Genomic DNA, 21702 nt, shown 5'->3' on the forward strand with positions numbered 1-21702 from the left:
TATTTCTTTTATATATTAATGCAATTGTCTGGATCCAAAGGTACAATCTATGAATGAAAAAATTTGATGAAAAAATAAAAAACTGAAAGTTACACAAATTCAAATGTCTTCCAACATAAAAAAAGAAATTGGTTAAATATCGAGGATCATCGATTTTCAGTTGTCAGTTGGCTGCAGGTATCAGTTTGAGCTCCCAAATCCTCTACATTCTTCATAAACACTACCAACTTCCTTTTAATTTCCTCTAGTGCAATCTTCACTTCTTCCTCAATGACAAACAGAAGACCAGAGAGACCAAAGCGTCAGAAGTCCCACTTTCAGTCCCACATCGATATTTTACGAAGAACCGAAGCGCTTCATATACCCAATTGACAGCTGAAAGGCCACGACCTTACTTGGACAGGATCTGTTCTATAGTAATCGTACCTCTGTATCCTTGATTTCTAAGGAGACAGGAATCCCAACCTGGTGGATGAATCATGACTCTGTGATCAGAGCGTGATTAACAATCTGATGGTCCTTGTGTGATCATCATGACCGTAGAGGATCGTTCTCAGTCAGTTTCTCTGGCTGGGGTGGTCACACGGTTGTCTGACAGGTTCCCCTCTTTTTCTTTTTTCCTTTTCATTTTGTTTATTTGATAGATTAATGCCTCTACAGCTTGCTGTTTGGGCCGGCTAATAAGGTTTTATTCCCCTTCTATAATTTTTTTCTTGCCTATTGAGGGGTCAGATGAGTTCTAACTTATTTTTACATATTATAGCCTTTTAGTAGAAAGTTTATACTCGTTAATAATAAATTATTCCATGAATACAATTTTACTCAATCTTAATGTTTTCATAATCTAAATTTTGAAAGGATTTATATGTTTTGAATTTATTATAGTAGTTTTCTTTTTCCAATATCCAATATACAAAAGTCATATTGGAAGAAGGGAAGTTGAACACCGGAGGCAGGATTGTGTTGGTTTAACTAAATGTTGATGGATGCAGAAAAGTGTTGTGGTGAGATTGTAATGGTGAAAGGATAAGAAGACATTTTTGGGTGGTGAGTGTCCTCCAGTGTAAAATATACTACTCGGTAAGAGAGAGGTTGGTGGGGGGAGAGGGGGAGAGAGGAGGTTTGCACATCAAATGACCCACTATTGCAGTGATTTGGAGTAATTGCTCGTCGAAGAAAGATTCTGGGTTCGAGTTCTAGCATCCTTGTAGTGTGTGTGTGAGTTTAGTATATTATCGTCCCTCTTTTCAAATTTTTTTTTACACAAATACAACCAAAGCTTTTTTTTCATAAACAATTTATCACCCATATTTCATTTTTCAGTTTGATTACACCGTTCATCACGTGGCCCTTTTCAAGTGTACTTTGGCAACTTAAGAATATATCCACATGCAAAGGACCCACTCGTTTAGTGGTTTGGAGTAATTGCTCCTTCAGGAAAGATCATGGGGTCGAGTCCTAGCATCCGTGTAGTGTGTGTGAGTTTAGTATGCTATCGCCTCTCTCAATAAGAAAGGTCTTCAAAAAAAAAAAAAAAAAAGGAGAATAGGTCCACATATTCAGATTGTGATGTGTGTCGATGAAAATTGACGAAGGTGGTACATTCACATTCAAAGATACTTTTGCATGGTAAGTTGCTAAATTTGGTTGAATTGTTTGTTCATTGATAGTGCTTGGGTGTGTGTAGAGGGTGGGTTTTTTCGCGGTGGAGCGAATTGACGTTGGAAAAGTTGGAAAGTAGGAGTAGAGGTAGGGCGAAGGTGATGTAATTAGGTTAACTTTTTAAATATATATATATATATATATATATATATATATATTTATATAATTATTCTTTGTTATAGTTAATTGAAGAAAATACCTTTAAATTTAACGGAAATTTTAACGGAGTTAGAAGTAGGTGGTGGATTGCAACACTTTACAAAGTTCAGGTGGTTAAAAACAAAAATTAAAAGTTCAGGTGGTAATGACGCACATACCTGAAAGTTCAAGTGGTATTTATGCAAATTTCCCAAAGTTTAATTTGGATGGTATATATGCACACCTGTCAGGGTGATGTTTGTGTAATTTTTCCACTAAAAGTTTGGTAGCAAAAAACCTATCTTAAAAAAATGGGCCAAGTTTTGCTTGAAGTACTTCTTTTCTTGTTTCTAAGGAATGTTTAAAAAAACTTTTTTTTTTTTGTAAATTTAAAAATGAATTTTATTTTACAAGGGTCTTGTAGCTCAATTGTGGTTTCATGTTTTATTTTCCTCTCACTAATATCGCTTTGAGAAAAATGAAACATTTTCTGGGAAAAAAGTTTAATTTTGTTTTGGATGAACGCCCTACTTAACTGATAGAGGTATATGGATGAACGCCCTACTTAACGACGTCAATTCATGAATGGGCATCATGTACATTAATAGTTTATAAACATAACGGCTATTATATAAACCCTTCTGAATTTTGAAAAAGCTTAATATCACAAAACATCCTTAAGGTTTACGAAACTATCAGCTTGCATCCTTAATGTTTTTTTTGTGTCATTCGTAGTCCTCAAGGTTAGTATGTGTGATCACAAATGGTCCCTGCCGTTAGGTTCCGTCAAAAACTCTGTTAGTTTGTTGATGTGACATATATATCACAAAACATCCCTGAGTTTCACGCACCTATCACAAATGGTCCCTCCGTTAGTTTGTTGATATGACGAATGATTTTCAGTGCTTGAGACAACAGATTGTTAAAGAGCATAAAGAAGGTCTCAAGAGGAGGTATTATAATGCCACTGGAGAGGAAGTAAGTGAGGAGGTGATTGATAAGATGATTTTGGAAAGTGGACAGGTCAAAGTTTTTGAGGGGAAGGCTGAGCTGGCAATGGAGAATCTGCAGAAGCATGAGGCCTTGAAGGACTTGCAGAGAAGCTTGACAGAACTCCATCAAGTTTTCCTGGATATGGCAATGATGGTTGAAAAGCAAGGGGAACAAATGGGTGATAATGAACAGAATGTGGCTGATACTGGAGCTTACATTCATGGTGGAACCAATGCTCCTTTTTCTGCTAAGCAGATGAAGCAGAGAAGAGGAAGATGGGTTTGTTGTATTGGGGCTTTGGTGTTGCTTGCGTTGCTGGTATGCCTAATTTCCATCTTAGCTTCTTGAAATCGTAGAGATCAAAGTTCATCCTGGATGTGGCTGTTATTGTTATGCTGTAGTGGAGTTTTGGTCTGTTAATAATACTGGCTGGCGGATTCAATGGTTTCTTTCATTGCATTTGTCATTTAGAATGCACGGTTTTATGACTTTCTTGTTTTAGGCATAGCAATATGTTTGATGTATCTCCTCATCTTTCCACATCTTTCTCTTCCTGTAATTTGGATTTTTTTTGGAACAGAGATTCTCTTCTTGAATGTTTTGAAGCTTGATACTTGTTATTTGAAACATATTGCTCTTTTGTTATTGGTGCTTCTGCTCGGTAGATTTATGCATGTTGGTGACTCATCGACTGAAGTTGATAGTTTATTTCTATTTTTCATGTTGCATCTACAAATATGCTAGGAATGGATCTTTGGTCTAGGTCCAAGGTTTAGAGAGCTTAAAGGAGCCTTATACATCGCAATATGGAGTGTTGATAACCATTTCAATTTTAGTTTTTAGTTCATATTTTTTGTGCTAAAGTATAGAGGAACGTGAGGGAGAATGGAAGTGAGAATGAAAGTGGAAATGGCATTTAGAGGGAAGATGAGAGGGGAGGATGGGAGGGAGGAGTAACAAAAGTGAAAACAAAAACTAAAAACTAAAATCTATTTGAAATTGTTTTTACTTTCAAGTTTTTGTCACTTTTGTTACTCCTCCCTCCCATCCTCCCCTCTCATCCTCAACTAAAAACTAAAATTGAAATGGTTATCAAACGGCCTGTAGTTAGCCACTTTGAATTAAAATGTGGCCTTCTGTTTGGTTATGTTGCTGTGTTTACCTGGATTATCAGCCCTGAACCTTATGGCACCCCAAACACCGGTGGGAACTCCAACTGTGTTTCTCTCAGGAGGATCCACCAAGTTATACTTTGCTGGGTCCTTTTTGGGGTTGAAGTTCCCAAGTCCGGTCCCAACAACAATGAAATTGTAACCATGAAGGTGGAAGGGATGTGATTCCACTGTGAGAAGATTGGTGTCTTGTGGCACCAACTCAACTGTTGAATTGAAGGCAAGTTTGCTAAGCCGGGTGCCTAGTTTAGTGCCAAGGTTGGCAATGGGTGGTGCACCCGTGTAATTGAAAGGTGCTGGAGGGCAGTCTGGGAAATCTGTGGTAAATACTCCCTTGGGGCATCACAAATGTGATATTGTTTAAAGAAGCAATGAGCTGTGTTCCATTGAGGCAAGTCGTGCATTGGTTAATTCCCAACCCGATCGTGTAAAAGAGATGTCGATCAACTTTAAGAGGTACACTGGCCGGGAACTGTGCTGTGTTTAGACTTCTTAGCTTGGCATTGAAGCTCAATGCAAAAGCTGTGTTATTGAGTGCCAGAAGTTGGGGAAGAAATGGCTGCACAGTATTTGGGATGCCTTTGTACTGCAGTATTCCAGTGGCAGTTTTGTTGTCAATGGAAACCGGTGCGTCCATGAATGCCCTGGCCGCCATGAAATATCTTCCGGGCGCTTGGTTGGCTTGAACGAGAACATTCCTGGTCTGCCCTGGTGCTATTAGTATTGCTTGAGATGTGAATGGTTTGGTGTAGACTGCATCAATTTCTACCACTGTCAAGTTGTGACCAGCAGTGGCAAAGAATAGCTCATCATTGAGTGCAGCATTGATGATTCGTAGCAGGTACGTCTTTCCCTGTTCAACCTCCAATGCATAGGTATCCGAGATAGCAAAAACAATAAAGGATGAGAATGCAAAGTCTCATTTTTCATCCAAAATTGCATCTTCGAAAAGTAATGGCCATAATGATGAACAATTCAACTGAAGCCGAAAACGAGAAGAAACAGAAAAGGAATTGCAAAAGAAATTAAAATAAAATCTACAGGCGTTCATTTCCATCATTTAACCAAAGGTAGCACAGTACAACAGAGATGACATAAAGGGGGTAGCCCCCATATGCTATTTTTGCACACCAACTAGCTAATTATTTGCAAAGACAGTGCTAGTTTTACTCAAAGAAAACCCAACAAGATGAGGCTTTCAGGCTCAAACAAACTGGTTAAGGTACTCGTCCACAGTAGTGTATTTGACATCAGGGTAAAGGGCCGAAGCTTCCACTCCAAATGAGGGCTCGACCTCAAAGTTAGTATGGTCTCCCTTCACAAAAACTGAGTGACCAATCGACAGAATCACATTGATTGGCACAGCAGCCTCTGCAGAAAAAAGAAAGAAGACGATGAGAAAAATGAATCAGTCCATTGACAAAGTAAATACCAGTTGTTGCTAAGTTTTAGTATTTCCTATTACTGACCTTCAATGTTCTTGAGTAGTTGCTCCTCTGGAACATATATCCTCTCAAGGGTTTTACCAATCTTCTTCTCCCAAAGAGACACAAGATCATTGAATGAGATGGTGTTGGCTGGGGGCCTGATGTAGAGGATCTTGTTCAAGGTTCTTGGGTCATCCACGGCCTTAATGGTGTAGGCCCCAATGTCCTCTTCCTTGTTGAAAATTGCTGCAAAATCAAAGAAATGAAAACCCCATCACATCCATTTCTTTGGCTTTTCATCATTTTGTCAAAAAAAAAAAAAAAAAAACCAAAGCGCGTTTTATGTAACAAGTCAAAGAAATGAAACCCCATCCCATTATTTCATTGGTAGTTGTATATTCAGTCAAATTACAAACTGGGTTTTGTGCATCAAATTCAAAGTAATGAAACAACCATCACATTGATTCATTTATCTCAGAAGCCAAAGTGGGTTCTGTTTACCTTTGGGGTTTCCATCACCCAAAATGACAACTTTATCCCTGGGAGGGGCAGTGGCTCCGGGCTGGTTCAGAGTGGGCAAGAAGTAGCCAGCAAAGAAGTTGGAGGCCACATAGGTGTGAGGGATCCCCTCAGCCTCAATAGCTCTGCGAATATTGGCCTTGGTTGCAAATGCAGTTTTTGCTGGCTCAACAGCATGAACTCGATCCACGTCGTTTCCAAACTCAGATGGGAAAAACCTCTGAAACCCAACAACACATTCACAATCGCAACACAGAAAACACAGACACAAAAGCAAAAACAGAGAAAACCAAGATAAAGATCGAAACTTATACCTTAACATTGCCAGCTTCCTTGATAGCAGCGATGATCTTGCCTTGATCAGCCAACTGACCGTGACCCACTGTTGAAATCACCACATCGACTTGCTTTATCGCCTTCACGAGGCTCACATGGTCGTAGAGATCACCCTGAAAACGATCACCAAAAACAACAGAACAAAAATTAAGCAAAACCCAAATGGCAAATCAAACTGGAAAGCTGAAAAATCTTGGAAATTTAACATACCAAGACGAAATTGACACCCAGAGCTTTGAAGTTCTCGATGACTTTGGCCTTGGCTGGGTTAGAGAGAGTGGGCTCTCGCACCAGAGCGTAGGTTGGGTGGCCTGCCTTGGCGCTGGCTTCGACTATGAACTTTCCGATGTAGCCAGTGCCTCCGATGAAGAGGATTTTGGATTTGGTTGCTGCCATTGGATTGGGAAAGGGGAATGGGAGGAGTTGGAAAGTGAGAGCGAGAGAGAGCGTTACGAGTGAGAGGAGAACAAGACGGGTAGCTGACAATGCCATTGACAATAAGGCAAGTGGCTTCACTATATAGACTGAGTGGGGTTGAGTGGAATGACGAAAATGCCCTTGGACCTTAAGGACGGGGTTGGCTTGTCCAAGAAAAAAGGACGGGGTAGGCGAAAGCATGGCGTTTGTGCTTGCGTTTGCATGATGCTGGATGGGTACCCGTCCAGGTTCATTCCTTCGAATGAATGTGTCTAAAACTAGGTACAAGTAAGTTCTTAGGGAAAAAAAACTTTCAATTCATTTACAATTAGATTGGGGTTGTGTTCGAATTAATATTCAATAAGCATCCATATAGATTTGCTGTGATTTGTTTTCTATTTAGAATTTTTATTTATTTTTAACTTTTGACTTTCAATATGAATTTGTTATTTCTAACATTGTGCGAAAAGTAAACAAATGAGTGTTCAGGAATGGAAATGACTCCCATTCCTTTCATTCCATTTGTAGAAAAGTAAACATGCCCTGAAACTATTGCAAGGAGATAGAAAATATTTAGAATGAAATTTAGTGGATAATTTGTATTTACGACTAAAACCTTAATTATTCAAATCCAAAATACTCTCAAGAATTTGAATATAATTAATCACTTACGGTAAACATTTTGAAATAATGCCATAAAATTAATGATGTATGTACCACAAGACAAGAACCCGTCTAGGTTCCACAAGTCAGGAGAACTTCTTATAATTGGACCCAAGGGCTGCGCAACAAAATGGCATGCACCTACCTACAAAATGGGATTATCTTTATGATAGAGTGCTGCTATTTCCACCAACTTTATTTTTCCACTCGTCATGTAAATTTATAAATTTTTTTTTAAAAAAACACAATCCTAGCGTTCTCTCATACTAAAAAACCAAGGCATTTGATAGAACAATCATAAAACTTGAGCAAAAATTTGTAGTTCAATCAATGGCCAATGAAGAAGTGCTTGAGAAATTGGGCAGTCTCCTACAAAATAGGGAAGGCATAGAGAGAAAGCTATCAACAACCTATAGCTTGGGCAGGATGGAGGCAGCTCAAGGTCAAAATCTCTTCTTTATTATACGTCGGGAAAACCAAAAGCTATTATCTTCTTTATTATATGGTGCGAAGAAAGAAAGTTTGTTGTCTTTGTTTTTTCTTTTTCAAATTTATATAGTGGGTGCAAAGATAAGGTGGGTTTTATCTCAAATGATTAAGAGCAGTTACTCCTCCATAAACGTCAACGTTCAATCTTCAAATTCCCTTCCTCCAGTATCCCTTGTACAAACATAAATTTGTTTTTGTTTTTTTGGAGTAGTGATGTTGTCTCACTCCTCTTTTAGCAATATGTACTTTAATATATAAATATTTTATAATTTATCTCCACTCAAAGGACAAAGAGGCTAAAGAAGGAGTCTTAAAATCACGTTACGTGTTTGGTTGGGTTGGATTTATTACATTTTTGTTTTGTTTTTGGTTTGGAGACTTATCCACCTTATCTTAATACACAGTAATGTAAGTATCATAATAAATAGGACTAATTAGGTAACCTCATACAATGACTGTCGTACCTACTAAGGCATACCAAGTTCTAGAAGAATAACGTGGTGAAGATAGGCCTTTAGGCAAAGCACATGCCTTTTTTGGGCCCAACTATGAGTCAAGCAACCTACCAATCCCTTAGGAAACCATGCCATAAATAGCAAAATCTTATGACCAAGGAAACGTAGTTCCAAAAATAAACTATACTTATATTTCAGTAAATCAAAATTTTATTTGTCAATCGCTTTCGAATCAAACGAGTTAACTATCAACTAGCTATTGATCAAGTGATATTTCTCTCTACAAACCTCCATTCCCTAATAAAATACAAATAAAAAACCAAACGTGCAAAATCCCCCTCCATTACCAAAATGGAGGTGCACTTTCACAACTTTAGTTGGTCATAAAATATGAATCCCACTTTCTTTATGCATTTGAATAATGAATTATCAGTTTCTGAGCACTACGAGCTCTGAAAGACTTTTTATAAAAAAATGGGGGAAAAATTGGTTTTCAAGTCAACACTAGAGAGGCCATGAGAATAGATGGTGCTACTCTCATATATTTGTAAGGAAATCCAAGTACACTATTAAGCTTGTTAAATTGAATCCTCTAGGCATCAAACAAGTAGCTCAGCCTAAAAAAGTGAAAAATGTAAGATAGGATCAATAATGTTATGAAGATTCAAGAATTGAGTGAAAAAAGCTGTTACAATAAGGTGTCTAAATATTCACTGATTCTAGTAAAATTATGCTCTGGATACAGTTTTGTACCGTCTAGACCACCGGAAGACTCGATATCGAAGTAAGTTTGATCTCCCTTTACAAATGCAGAATATATAAAAATCATCTCCATGTTGTCAGGATACGGAGTCTCTGCAACGCAACAAGGCACATTTTATTGGTATCAGACTAGGAAAGAAAATGAAGAACTAATGTTAACTGCAAAATTATTCATGGTACAAATAGTTAACAGAAAAAGCTCATCAAAGCTCTAGTTATACAAATTAAACTCTGCTGATAACGAAAAAGAGCAGCAGAGCTATATATTAAGATTTCAATCACAACAAGAGAGACGACCTAATAATCAATGAGAACAAAATGACTGCCACATCAGCAGACAAGATGGCGGCCATGTCAGCAGGCCATCCAGCTGAACATCATACATTCAAACAGATCATGGTTGAAGATTGTTGGTGCAAAATCATTATAACTAATCTGTAAAAAATTCTAACCAACTTCAGCCATATATTGTGTTGTTCTTGTAAATGCTGTTTAATAAACCAACGAGAAAACTTCTTCTCTGAAACATAAATTTTTTTCTTGTACTTTTAAAACTTCAATATTTTTGTTTTTCCTACTGGATTCGTCTATTTTTCATGCTATCAAAGCTTCAACCTAAGGGAATTTCTCTGATCCAAATCCAAGTTATATCCAAACAAAAATTTCAATTGTAAAGACTCTACCAAGATTAATCACGGTTGATTGTGAATTGGAAATGGTTCACAAACGTTACTGCCATTAACACAAACCTAACACAAACCTGTTTAATGGCTTTAAAAATAGATCTCTGTGTCTTGTACACGTTATATTTCTCATAGTGAAGAACATATATCTCTCTTGGACGTACGAAAGAATTTGTTGGACCACATCAATCTTGTGCATACATGTTTCTTTCATGTCCATCTATTCTTTCCTCTGTAAATTCTTGTGTAGTGTAATTTCTTTTTAATCTCACTTTGCACCTATAAATCCCAAAACAAACTAATAATAAAAAAAGAATAAAGTGACAGGCACATTAGCAGACAACTTTGCTGGCCATGTTAGCCAGGCGTGTTGCTAAGCTTAGGACCTTGTGCTGCTAGGGTTTCTAGAGCCTTGAGCTCCCAAACGATGACTCAAAATATAGCTGTTACACCGAAACTGGGAGCAAAGAACTGCTTAGCTTTCAATTCGCCTCTAACCATCAAATGAGATGTGAATAACCTGTCCTTTCTTTGAAACAAAGGGTTCTTCTAGTTCTTTAGGTGCTTAAAACAATTCTATTTTCTCCATATTATTATATATCTAGAGTCAATAATTTTATATGAAGGCCTCCCAAAGGAATGAATGCGGGCAAAGGTTTCCTACATAAAACTTGACGTGTATAGAAATCACATTGAGATCTTGAACCAACTCCAACCACAACCGCAATACTTAGGTTTTGGCCATGAAATGCACTTTAATCTCAACTATTTTCTTTCCTCTATTTTTCTTTTTTGTCCCTATTTTCAACAGAAATGTCATATATGCCTCATGATGGCAACCTAGCAAACATTTTGAATACCCAAGTAGTATAAACTAGAAAAATACCTTTAATTTTCTTAAGAAGCTCTTGTTCTGATACAAATACCTTCTCCAGCTTCTTCCCAATCTTACTCTCCCAAAGCTCAACAAGTTCATTCATTGAGTACACATTTCCGGTCGGCCTCAAATACAACACCTTATTCAACGTTTGTGGATCATCCAATGTCCTGATAGTGAACTCAGCAACATCACTTTCCTTCACAAAAACACCTGCAGACAAACCACACCACTAAACAGCAGTAGCAAATCAAAAAATACATCAATGACAGCACAAATGCTCAATATTTCAACAGACCTTTAGTATTCCCGTCGCCAAAAATTGTAACCTTGTCCCTCGGAGGGACCTTGAGGCCTGTCTGAACAAGCTGAGGAAGCAAATAACTCATGTAGAAATTGCACGAAATGTAAGTGTAGGGAATACCATGAGCTTCCACAAAACGCCTAATCTCAGATTTCTGCTTATAAAAGTTGTAGTCCATGTCTGATATTCTAGTCTTATCTGGGTCCAACCCAAATTCTGAGGGAATAAACCCATCACCATCCACAAATACATAAATTTCACTAAAAACATAAAGTGGGCAATTTAAAAAAAGAAAAAGAAAAAGGAAATTATACAATATAAGCCAAATTCTCAGGAAATGAACCTCTGCAACCCAGCACCAGTTCATAAATTTCACTAAAAAGCAGAAACTGGGTAGTTTAAAGAAAATGAAATTGTTTCCAAATAACAAACCTTGATGAAGCCAGATTTTTTGATCACTTGGACATGGAGCTTCTGAAGGAGGACTTGTTTGGACGAAACAGCACAAATCACCACATCCACTTGCTTCACTGCTGCCATAAGGCTTTCTTCGTCTTCAAGTGAACCCTGAAACGAGAGAAGGAATTAGTTGAAAAAGTTTCAGTACATTTTAGCAGAGAAATGATGAGAACCAGAGAGAGAGAGAGAGACTTGGAGGAGTGTTACGCCGGCATTGGAGAGAGAGTGAAGCTCGTGGGACTTGTGAGGGTCATAGAAGGAAGAGGGCCTGACGAGAGCAAATGCGGGGTGAGAAAATTGGAGGGTGTCTTTGGCCAAATGGTGACCAAGAAAGATTTCCCGTCACTCCAATTATCAATACCCTGCTCTTCTCCATTTCTCAAACACTCTCAAATCCCAAAAAGAAAAAGTAAAAATCTCTCTCAAATTCAGTTTTTTTGTTGTTGCTAACTTCTTACGTTTCTTGGATCAATCATCAACGTGTTTTTACGAACTCCATTGGATTAGACCACATTGGATGGATGAGATTATTTCTGACATATACATTTGTTTTCTTTTTCTAAAACATCGAATGCTTCTTGGAAATACAATTATACAACAATGTCATACCCATATGCAATTAAATTGTACTTATTTATAAGTCCGAAATGGGGTTCAATGAGATGCTAATTCTCATCTAACACATGTTGTTTGAATTCTCATTTAGAATAGTTCGTATATCAATGTCATATGATTTTTGTTACCTTCAATTGATTTCAAAATAGAGCTGCAAACTTCTCTTCGTTGTCTCGTTTGACTGTTTTGTATCCAATTTTTCATCTGCATAGAATACATCGCGGACTGATATATCTCATAGCAAAAAAGAAGGGTTGTCAAGTGCAATGAGAAAAAAAGGTTGTAATTGGGTTTAGTTCATACTACAAAATTCAACATTCTTTGATTCACAAAATGTTGGCAGATCCCTATTTTTTGTTGTTGTATTTATGGGTTTAACCCGTATTATTTGTTATAAATAAAATCCATTTTGTTATTCTTGCCCAATGGGCTAATAGCTGAAAATCATTAGAATGGGAGGCATCGGAAAGAATTTAAATTTTCATTCCCCAATATCACTTGTATAAATAAAATAATTGAAGAAATAACTCTAGCCCAATGGGCTAAAGTGGTATTTTAGCCCTAAACCCTAAAATGAATGACAAAAATGTATATTTATAAGGTATAGCTGCACGGCTATACTTTATGAATACATTCGAATATTTTGAACGTATAGCCGAACGGCTAGACTTTTTTTTTTAGGTGAGACCCAAGGGTATCCACCGCCGACAGTAGTGACTAATCCCTTTCGCCGCGGGAGCTCTCCCAATGGAGGTAAACGGCTGGCCACAAAATGCGCTCCATTCCCATGGGCGGGGATCGAACGGCTAGACTCTTTAAATATTAATATATTCGAATATTTTCAGAGTATAGCCGCGCGGCTATACTTTTTAAATATTAACACGTAGCTTGCACTAGCAGTCACAGCCATTTCGCTTCTCTATCAAACTCAAGGCTATACTCTGAAAATATTAACACGAAGCTTGCACTAGCAGTCACAGCCATTTCGCTTCTCTATCAAACTCAAGCTTCGATTGGTTTTCTTCAGTTTCGGCTGCTCCTCTGGGTTCGGCACCGAAAAAAGACCCAACCCGCCTAGGAGGCCCGCCCAGCCGCCTAGCCGCCTAGCCCTCGCCTAGTCGTCTAGCGCCCGCCTAGCCCAACATTGCTGGCTTGTTGCAGATTTTGACAAAGAAAAATCTGATAGCGGAGACAGGGTCGAGTTCCAGAGCCATAGAATTGGACCATATTCAGGAGGAGATTGAGGAGTTGTCTGCCGTTCCTGAAGCGAAGGAAAAGAAGAAGAGCAGAAATGCTTTGAGGAAGGGGTCGGAAGGTGAAGAGGTCAGAGCTATGCAGGTCTGCTTGCTTTTGAAAGGCGAGTTTTGATTTTTTAGAGTCTATCATTCATTTCTTGTGTTTTGTTTATGATTTAGTGTTGTCTTTGAATTATAAAATGGTACTTTTAAATTTGGAAAATTGAAAACCGAGCAGCATACAGTTTATTACAACTTACAAGGGGGTATTAACTTTCTTTTTAGTATAGAAAGTTGATAACTTTTGTTTTTTTTCTTTTTCTGTAACTGGGTTTGTGTGGTTCTTTCTTTTTCTAGTGTTCGCTTCGTTTTTGGATGTAATATTTGTGATTTCGACTTGTTCTAATATAATGTTCCTGTTATCTGACAGGAAGCATTGCAAAAACTAGGATTTTACTCGGGTGAGGAAGACATGGAGTTTTCCAGCTTCTCAAGCGGGACTGAACGTGCTGTCAAGACTTGGCAAGTAAGTTTCAATTATCACTAGATGTTACGATGTATAATGCATGAAGAGTAAAATTTCAGAATCATCAAGTTGAACAAAAATTTCACGACGCGAAATATATATGTTAGTCAACTTGTAATTTCTTGTTTGACAGGCCTCCTTAGACGCCCCTCAAGATGGCATAGTGACTGCAGAACTTCTTGAACAATTATAAATGGTGGCACAAATTGAGGGTCTGGATAACAAAGGGAGTACTCTGACTGCTACACAAAAGGTATAGCCTTCTGACAACATACCAATATATCATTCCTCACTTGGAACTAATCATAATGGTTTGGTAAGTCATTACTTGCATTCCTCAAGAGGAGCCAAAAACTCATTTGATGGTTCAATTTGAAGTGAACTAAGCCTTCATTTTCTTCAACTAGATTGTAAAGAATTGTAGCAAACAGTACTAAGTACCTGTTGTAAAATGGCTCACATTTACAATGCAAGTGTCGCAGGAAGCGACCGGTCGCAAGGGAATAGCGACCGGTCGTTTAGAAGCAGATTCGAAGTCTTTAGAAAAATCGACGAGCGACCGGTCGCAAGGAGCTGGCGACCGGTCGCAGGAAGAAAATCTGAAATGCTGAAGACTCTGTGTAAAAGCGACCGGTCGCCCAGTGCTTGCGACCGGTCGCCCAGAGGTGCTGTTTCTGTTTGTTCCTCGAGTTTCCAACTCTATTTTCAATGGCTATCGCCTCCCACCGATTTCCAAGGACCCTAGGGGTCACTTCTGAGTTAAATGAAGGTTGGCAATCAGTTGGGAGGTTTGAGGGAGCATTGAAGGATGTTTGTTGACTTGCTTCAAGGAGTACCTACCCTATGGCTCTAGATAGGGTGGCTGAAGTTGCAGCTGTCAATGCCTAGCCTTTGTTCTGCCCAAGTTGTGGTCCAAGTCTGGAAACCAAGGGGAGAACGTGGGAGGAAAAGATGGAGCCTCCTCCTAAGTCCAAAGGCTTGTGTATTAAAGGGAAGAGGAAGCAAGACAGCAAGTGTGGTTTTACTTCTCAAGGAGTGGACAAGTAGCTGGGAGCTAGTGTGTCCAAGAGTGGTTTAACTTACCAAGGGAGGAAGAGAGAAAGGGCAATCAGTTCAAGAGAGAGCTGAGTTGAGTCTTGAGTAGTCTAGACACCAAAGGGGGGAAACACCAAGAGTTGTGAGAGTGTTCACAAGTGTATCAAAGTGTTGAGCAAGGGGTGAGAGAGAAAAGAGAGCTTGGGAGAGAATAGAGTTCTAAGGGGGTTTCTTTGTAAACCAAAGTTGTAACTTATTCTTTCATTAGTGAATTTCTCAAGAGGATCACCAAGAGGATGTAGGCAATTGCTGAACCTCTAAAATACTTGTGTCACTTTGTGCTTGGTTGGTTTCTCAAGTGTGTGTGTGTGTGATTCATCCATCCTTGTGTGTGTCACAAAGTCCATCAACAACAAGATCATTAGGGGAGTGAGTGAAAGTGTTTGTCCATTTTCACAACAGTACCAACCAAGAAGCTCTGTTACTTAATTGAGAAACGGACCTGATGCTCCGAATCTATTTTCAGTAACTCAGACATGAGGTTTCTTGGTTCTAGTTCATGAGACAATCACTTAACATGCAAATAAATACGATATGACAGTGACGTAATGTGCTGTGGTAACTGGTAACACACCGTAACTTATTTTGGATACTAATAAATGAAGCAGATTATATTGGTAAACTAATTTTCTTCTCCTGGTTGGCCTTGAGCTAGCAACCTGATCATGTTTGTATAGCGAACCACTACATAGGCTGAAACATCGTAATTCTTCTAATGGTTGTGTGGGTTCTGTTGTTTAGGAAGATGCAAATGGAGCTGCAGTTACATCTGCAACAAATTTTTGGCCCTTACTAAATCATCCTTTGTTGTTCTGTGTATGGGAACTGTTCCATCAGGGCATGCTTCCCTCTTAGACCATGTTTCGGATATCGGATCAGTCACCGGAGCTGAGTTTTTCATCTGAGCTGGAAATGAAGTTGGTCGCAGCTGCATAAAAAATTGTAATTCATCTTAAATTTTCGGAATTTTGTAAGACAATAACAAAATGTATGTAATTTTTTTTTCTTCTAATAATTCTATAGATTAACTAGTAAAGTACCTGGATTTTGTGATTCTTGAGTAAAGGGTTATCGAAGGCAGGCTGCTTATAAATGTCAACGCAATCGATAATATGACCTACTTCAAGCTTTGACACAAAATAGAGAACCAAAATCAAACATGTTAGGCATCTAATTGCTCCTCAAGAATTTTTCAGTGACAGAAAAAAAAAAAAAAAAGATACATCAATCATCAATAGTATAATACATGTAACACATACAAAAACTAGAAAATAACTATTTTAATTCCAAGAATACCTGAACGGTTTTGACAGGAGGTTTGTTAAGACTCCGAATTCTGTGTTTCCAGTTCCAAGTCTTCTTCTCTAGTGGTGGACATGGCTGTGCTGCAGCCATAATTTGTTAAACAAAAGCATAGGATGACAGCAGTTTTTCCATTCTTAAGGTCATGTTAACTAGCAGAACCCACAACTGATAACCACCACAAAACTTTACTAGATACATATCTAGTCCTTCTTCTGACTTTGAAGAGAGCTTTATTGCTTCTATTAAAAACCAATTTACAAGATTACAAAGGTAATTAATATGGGCAGGATAGAGTTTTGACCTTAATTATTATAACTTCCTTTCCTTTTCTTTTTTTTCAAAATGGAAAATCCATTAGTAAAATCATAAGTTTTCTTTACAATGATGATCTCTTCACCATTATTATTAGAAGAATATTATATTTTGGAGTATAGCAAGGCGGCTATACTTTTAAGATATTATATTTGCCGGGTATAGCCGTGCGGCTATACCGTTAAGATATTCATTTTTTGGGTATAGCCGCGCGGCTCCACTGTTAAGATGTTCAATTTTTTGGGTATAGCCGCGCTATACCGTTAGGACAGTTAAAATATTATGTTTTAAAGTCTAGCCGCACGGCTAGACCGTTAAGATATTATATTTATCGATTTTAGCCGCGCGGCGATACGCTTAAAATATTATATTTTGCAGCGAGCCTCCTGTACATAATTTATCACTGCCGCAGAAGCCAATATATCAAGAAAGTTTGAAGTGTATTCCATTAAAGTTACTTTCAATCGCCTTATATACATGTTCAGGATGTGCTGAAGCTGGACCATAATATACATGTTCTAAATACAACTATTTTGACTTTTCATAAAATTAAATTTCGTTGGCGAAAATCAATGAAAAGGGTAAAAATTACTAAGGCACATCATGTGGCGAAAGAGAAAAAGAACAAGAGTTCAGTTTCAAGTCTCTCTCGCAACATGCTTGTAGCTTAAGCGATTAAGAGTATATGCAACTCAAAAAAATCAAACTTAAACTTTTGATTGGATAACTATTTTCATAAGGGTAAAGTGAAAATTGCTTTTGAGAAAATTCCAATAAAATACAAGATTAAGTGGTATATAATCAAGAATAGTAACTGAATGGTTTTGACAGGAGGTTTGTTAAGACTCTGAAGTTCTCTTTCTAATTCCAAGTCCTCTTCTGTTGGAGCAGACATGGCCATGACTTTGCTGCAGCCATAATTTCTTAAACAAAAACATAGCATCATCACCAAAAGTGTCACCATTCTTGAAGTCATCCTGTTAACAAAAGGTCCACAATTTGTAACAGCACAATCTACCAGTGATTTTGAACAGAAACCTTGCCTAGCTCCAGAAGTTTATATATTTCTTGATGGGAGCAGAGAGAGAGCCAGCAGGATGTCTGCTGCATGCATGTTTCTTCAGCCAAGTTTAAGCTCTGCACACCCTCATCAAAGTCAAGCTGTCTTTCAATTGCATTATGCCAAAGGTAATAATGAATGTGGATAAGAAAAGGTTGTTACCTTATTAATTTTCCTTCATAGTTTAATTCATAGTCAAATGAATTAAACTGGAACTAAAAGTGGAAGAAGGAATGTGCCAAGTGATAGGTCGAAAATGGTTGGATGGTTGGAAGCCCAGGATCGCAAGACCTCATCAGCGACTACAGAGCAGGATCAATTTCGGAGAAACCTAATTGAAACGTACAAGTATGTGGTGTATATGCATTCCTCTTAAGAGTATGGCCATGGATTTCAAGAGGCTAAATGGGCAGTTGAAAAATATAAACTTCACAAAACAATCGATCATAATTTAACCTATAGAAAACTTCCAGAATAATGATGGCTTTGCTATATAAATGTACGCATTAATAAAGTTATGGGAAGAGGGTTTTGATTATTCATCTAAATGTAAATATCTTTTCTTGCTCGAGTTGAAAGAGAGAGACACTAGGTACTTCTAGTCCCACATTGACAATTTAGAGAACAACAAAGCGCTTTATATAGCTTGAGGGTGGCTGAGAGGTCACGACCTTACTTGGACAGGATCTGTTCTATAGTAATCGTACCTCTGTATCCTTGATTTCTAAGGAGACAGGAATCCCCACCTGGTGGATGAATCATGACCGTGTGATCAGAGCGTGATTAACAATCTGATGGTCCCCTTGTGATCATCGTGACCGTAGAGGATCGTTCTCAGTCAGTCTTCTCTGTCTGGGGTGGTCACACGGTTGTCTGACAGGTGCCCCTCTTTTTGTAATTCCTTCCATTTTTGTTTACCTTTTTTGTTTATTTGATACATTAATACTAAAATTAATGAATAATTTTCCTTCTTTTTTAATATGCTATTTGCCGAAAAGAGTTTGATAATATTCTGTATACGCTTATGTTACTTGCCTCAATCTTGACCACATATTCAAGCACAATATATTTTTATGTTGCATGACTCAATCTAATACTTACGTTTGTTGCACAGTTTGACAAGTGAACATTGCGTATATGTCTGTCTTAGTTTTGTTTTTATTTAATTTTTGAGTTATAGATAGCTTCAATAGTCTTTTAAATTCAGGGTATTTATTTAGGCCTTGAGGAAATCTTAGTCCCTTCTCTCTAAAAAAAAACACTCCTAGAGCCGTTTTAACTTTGAGGGGGGAAGAAGTCACTGTTTTTCCTCCCCTCTTCCCTCTTCTCTTCCTCCCTTCTCCTCTTCCCCCATTCTCAAAGACAGAAGGCTTTCCTTATTTGTCTTTGTTTTATAATGATTTTCCTCCAACCATCGCAAGAGGTGTCACGGCATCGGATCTCTAGCGCCGTTCTTTTTGTGGTTTCTTTCAGTTTGGAATAAGTCACAGAGACTCTTTGGGTTCTCTGTGTAGTTTTCACATTTCCTTTTGTAAGAGTTTTTCACGTCTCTTTTGTGAGAGCTTTTCATCTCTCCTTTGTGAGAGTCGTATTTGTATTGTTATGGCTTGGTTTTTCAAGCTTTATATCTTTTTTATTATTATGAGTTTGCAATCTTAGTTGGGATGCCTATACCAAAGTTTCTTCGATAATGCTTGATCGTTAGTGGAGACACACCATATTGTCTTAATTTTGATGTTAGATTGCTCCGTTATTGTAATGGCCATTTGTTACTAGTTTGTATTGGTCATTTGTGACTAGTGGCTTTTTTGGCTGAATTATGAATGCAATCACATAATCTTCTTCTTGATCTTCGAAATGGGCGAACTTGGTCCTGCTGACGAACAGAACCTCACCCAATTTTTCGAACAAGTGACCGCAATCAAGGCTGATATGGAAGAGATCACGAACCTTCTTCTTGATCTTCAGGACCTGAATGAGGAAACCAAGTCTACTCACAGTGCTAAAGTTCTTAGAGGGCTAAGAGATAGAATTAATGCTGACATGGTAGCTATTCTGGGGAAAGCAAAAGGCATCAAAGCAAGATTGGAGTCGCTTGACCGCTCTAATGTGGCTAATCGAAATGTATCAGTGGAGTACTGTTGGAAAAATGGCTCACCTAAAAGGATACAAACTTTTTGGCGCTCAAAGGATGATTTTGAATCTGCCTAAAAGCGACCGGTCGCTGGACATTTGCGACCGGTCGTTTTGAAGCAGATTCGAAGTCTGGAGCAAAACTGAAGAGCGACCGGTCGCTAGTTATTTGCGACCGGTCGCAGGAGCATGAGCGACCGGTCGCTGGACATTTGCGACCGGTCGCTTAGAAGCAGATTCAAAGTCTGGAGGGAAAACTTCTGGTGACCGGTCGCCCATTCCTGACGACCGGTCGCTCCAGTCGTGCTGTGACGTTTCCTTACGCGTTTTCAACTGTGTTTTCAATGGCTATCGCTTTCCACATGATTTCAGAGGTTTAGTGGGTCACTTCTGAGTTAAATGAATGTTGACTACGTGCTGGATAAGTTGGGAGAGCACTCATGGCTAGTTGGTTATCTTATTTCAAAGATATCACTCTCCATTTTCTGGTGTAAGTGGGAGGTGGCTGAGTTGGATTCTATTTACCTACTTGATCTGACATTTAATCTAAGTGGTGACTAAAGGGAAGAACGTGGAGGACAAGCTGATATCTTATCTCTTGTCTATTGGCTTGTGTAGGAAATGGGGTGAAGTAAGATAACACAAGAGGAGAAAACAAGTTGGATAATTAGGAAGTGGCTGTAGCAGAAGTTGTAAGTTTTCTGTGAGAGTTTCAGAAAAGCCAAGGAGAGAGCAAGAGAGTTCTAAAAGTGTATCAAGGTGTTGAGCAAGGGTGTGAGAGAAACAGATTGTGAGGGTAGTGTTCTAAGGGGGTTTCCTTTGTAAACCAAAGTTGTAACCTATCTTCATTAGTGAAATTTCTCAAGGTGATCACCAAAGAGGATGTAGGCAATTTGCTGAACCTCTATAAACACTTGTGTAATTTGTGCTTGGTTAATTTCTGTGTGTGTGTGTAAGACTCATCCATCATTGAGTTCTTTGTCTAAAGTCCATCAACAACAAGATCTTAAAAGGGCAGTGAGTTAGTCATTAATTCACAACAAGTACAAGGAAGGTAGCCCTGTTGATCGAATGAGGATTTCGGTGACTAATGGTTTGAGAGCTAAGCTGAGAGATATGACGAATGATTTCCAGTCCTTGAGACAACAGATTGTTAAAGAGCACAAAGAAGGTCTCAAGAGGAGGTATTATAATGCCACTGGAAAGGAAGCAAAGTGAGGAGGTGATTGATAAAATGATTTTGGAAAGTGGACAGGTCAAAGTTTTTTAGGGGAAGGCTGAGCTGGCAATGGAGAATCTGCAGAGGCATGAGGCCTTGAAGGACATGCAGAGAAGCTTGACAGAACTCCATCAAGTTTTCCTGGATACGGCAATGATGGTTGAAAAGCAAGGGGAACAAATGGGTGATATTGAACAGAACGTGGCTGATGCTAGAGCTTACATTCTTGGTGGAACCAATGCTCTTTTTTCTGCTAAGCAGATGAAGCAGAGAAGAGGAAGATGGGTTTGTTGTATTGGGGCTTTGGTGTTGCTTGTGTTACTGGTATGCCTGATTTCCATCTTAGCTTCTTGAAATCGTAGAGATCAAAGTCCATCCTGGATGTGGCTGTTATTGTTGTGCTGTAGTGGAGTTTTGGTCTGTGAATAATACTGGAGTTGACTATACTGGCTGGCGGATTCAATGGTTTCTTTCATTGCATTTGTCATTTAGAATGCACGGTTTTATGACTTTCTTGTTTTAGGCATAGCAATATGTTTGATGTATCTCATCTTTCCACATCTTTTTCTTCCTGTAATTTGGATTTTTTTGGAACAGAGATTCTCTTCTTGAATGTTTTGAAGCTTGATATGCATGATTTTGGCCCTACTTGTGATCTGAAACACATTGCTCTTTTGTAATTGGTGCTTCTGCTCGGTAGATTTATGCATGTTGGTGACTCATCGACTGAAGCTGATAGTTTATTACTATTTTTCATGTTGCATCTACAAATATGCTGGGAAGGGATCTTTGGTCTAGGTCCAAGGTTTAGAGAGCTTAAAGGAGCCTTACATATCGCAATATGGA

The 21702-nt window shown here is 38.4% G+C and overlaps 2 protein-coding genes, 2 non-coding genes and 3 pseudogenes across 4 annotated transcripts; 4 read left to right on the plus strand and 3 right to left on the minus strand.

The window, feature by feature from the left end:
• Nucleotides 1-385: 385 nt before the first annotated feature.
• On the plus strand, nt 386-601 carry LOC148292451 (small nucleolar RNA U3). The gene has a single exon (XR_015827136.1). It is a non-coding gene; the product is annotated as a small nucleolar RNA U3 (small nucleolar RNA).
• Nucleotides 602-2685: 2084 nt separating this feature from the next.
• On the plus strand, nt 2686-3713 carry LOC110769117 (syntaxin-112 pseudogene; annotated as a pseudogene).
• Nucleotides 3714-3756: 43 nt separating this feature from the next.
• Nucleotides 3757-5022, minus strand: LOC110768666 (laccase-11 pseudogene; annotated as a pseudogene).
• On the minus strand, nt 4991-6754 carry LOC110768939 (phenylcoumaran benzylic ether reductase Pyrc5). The gene is made up of 5 exons (XM_021972852.2): nt 6458-6754; nt 6226-6360; nt 5894-6131; nt 5435-5638; nt 4991-5336 (listed from the first exon to the last, which is right to left on the minus strand). The coding sequence occupies exons 1-5, from the start codon at nt 6737-6739 to the stop codon at nt 5170-5172; spliced, it is 1026 nt and encodes a 341-aa protein (XP_021828544.2). The 5' UTR covers nt 6740-6754; the 3' UTR covers nt 4991-5169.
• Nucleotides 6755-8897: 2143 nt separating this feature from the next.
• On the minus strand, nt 8898-11129 carry LOC110769190 (putative pinoresinol-lariciresinol reductase 3). Its single transcript, XM_088245018.1, has 3 exons — nt 10892-11129; nt 10603-10806; nt 8898-9126 (listed from the first exon to the last, which is right to left on the minus strand). The coding sequence occupies exons 1-3, from the start codon at nt 11073-11075 to the stop codon at nt 8960-8962; spliced, it is 555 nt and encodes a 184-aa protein (XP_088101144.1). The 5' UTR covers nt 11076-11129; the 3' UTR covers nt 8898-8959.
• A 7041-nt stretch (nt 11130-18170) lies between these two features.
• LOC148292452 (small nucleolar RNA U3) lies at nt 18171-18387 on the plus strand. Its single transcript, XR_015827133.1, has one exon. It is a non-coding gene; the product is annotated as a small nucleolar RNA U3 (small nucleolar RNA).
• A 974-nt stretch (nt 18388-19361) lies between these two features.
• Nucleotides 19362-21210, plus strand: LOC110768586 (syntaxin-112 pseudogene; annotated as a pseudogene).
• Nucleotides 21211-21702: the final 492 nt, after the last annotated feature.

The sequence above is a fragment of the Prunus avium genome, chromosome 8 (assembly GCF_965620075.1).
Source record: "Prunus avium chromosome 8, drPruAviu1.hap1.1, whole genome shotgun sequence".
In the NCBI taxonomy this organism is placed as follows: Eukaryota; Viridiplantae; Streptophyta; class Magnoliopsida; order Rosales; family Rosaceae; genus Prunus; species Prunus avium.

Excerpts from the sequence above, each read along its gene's own strand:
- LOC110768939 (XM_021972852.2), bottom strand. The coding sequence starts at position 6,739 with ATGGCATTGTCAGCTACCCGTCTTGTTCTCCTCTCACTCGTAACGCTC. Across the intron at positions 6,361-6,457 it reads TGGGTGTCAATTTCGTCTTG|GGTGATCTCTACGACCATGT; the intron begins GTATGTTAAATT and ends GATCGTTTTCAG. Across the intron at positions 6,132-6,225 it reads AGGAAGCTGGCAATGTTAAG|AGGTTTTTCCCATCTGAGTT; the intron begins GTATAAGTTTCG and ends GTTGGGTTTCAG.
- LOC110769190 (XM_088245018.1), bottom strand. The coding sequence starts at position 11,075 with ATGGACTACAACTTTTATAAGCAGAAATCTGAGATTAGGCGTTTTGTG. Across the intron at positions 10,807-10,891 it reads TGGCGACGGGAATACTAAAG|GTGTTTTTGTGAAGGAAAGT; the intron begins GTCTGTTGAAAT and ends GTTTGTCTGCAG. Across the intron at positions 9,127-10,602 it reads GCTTCTTAAGAAAATTAAAG|AGACTCCGTATCCTGACAAC; the intron begins GTATTTTTCTAG and ends GTTGCGTTGCAG.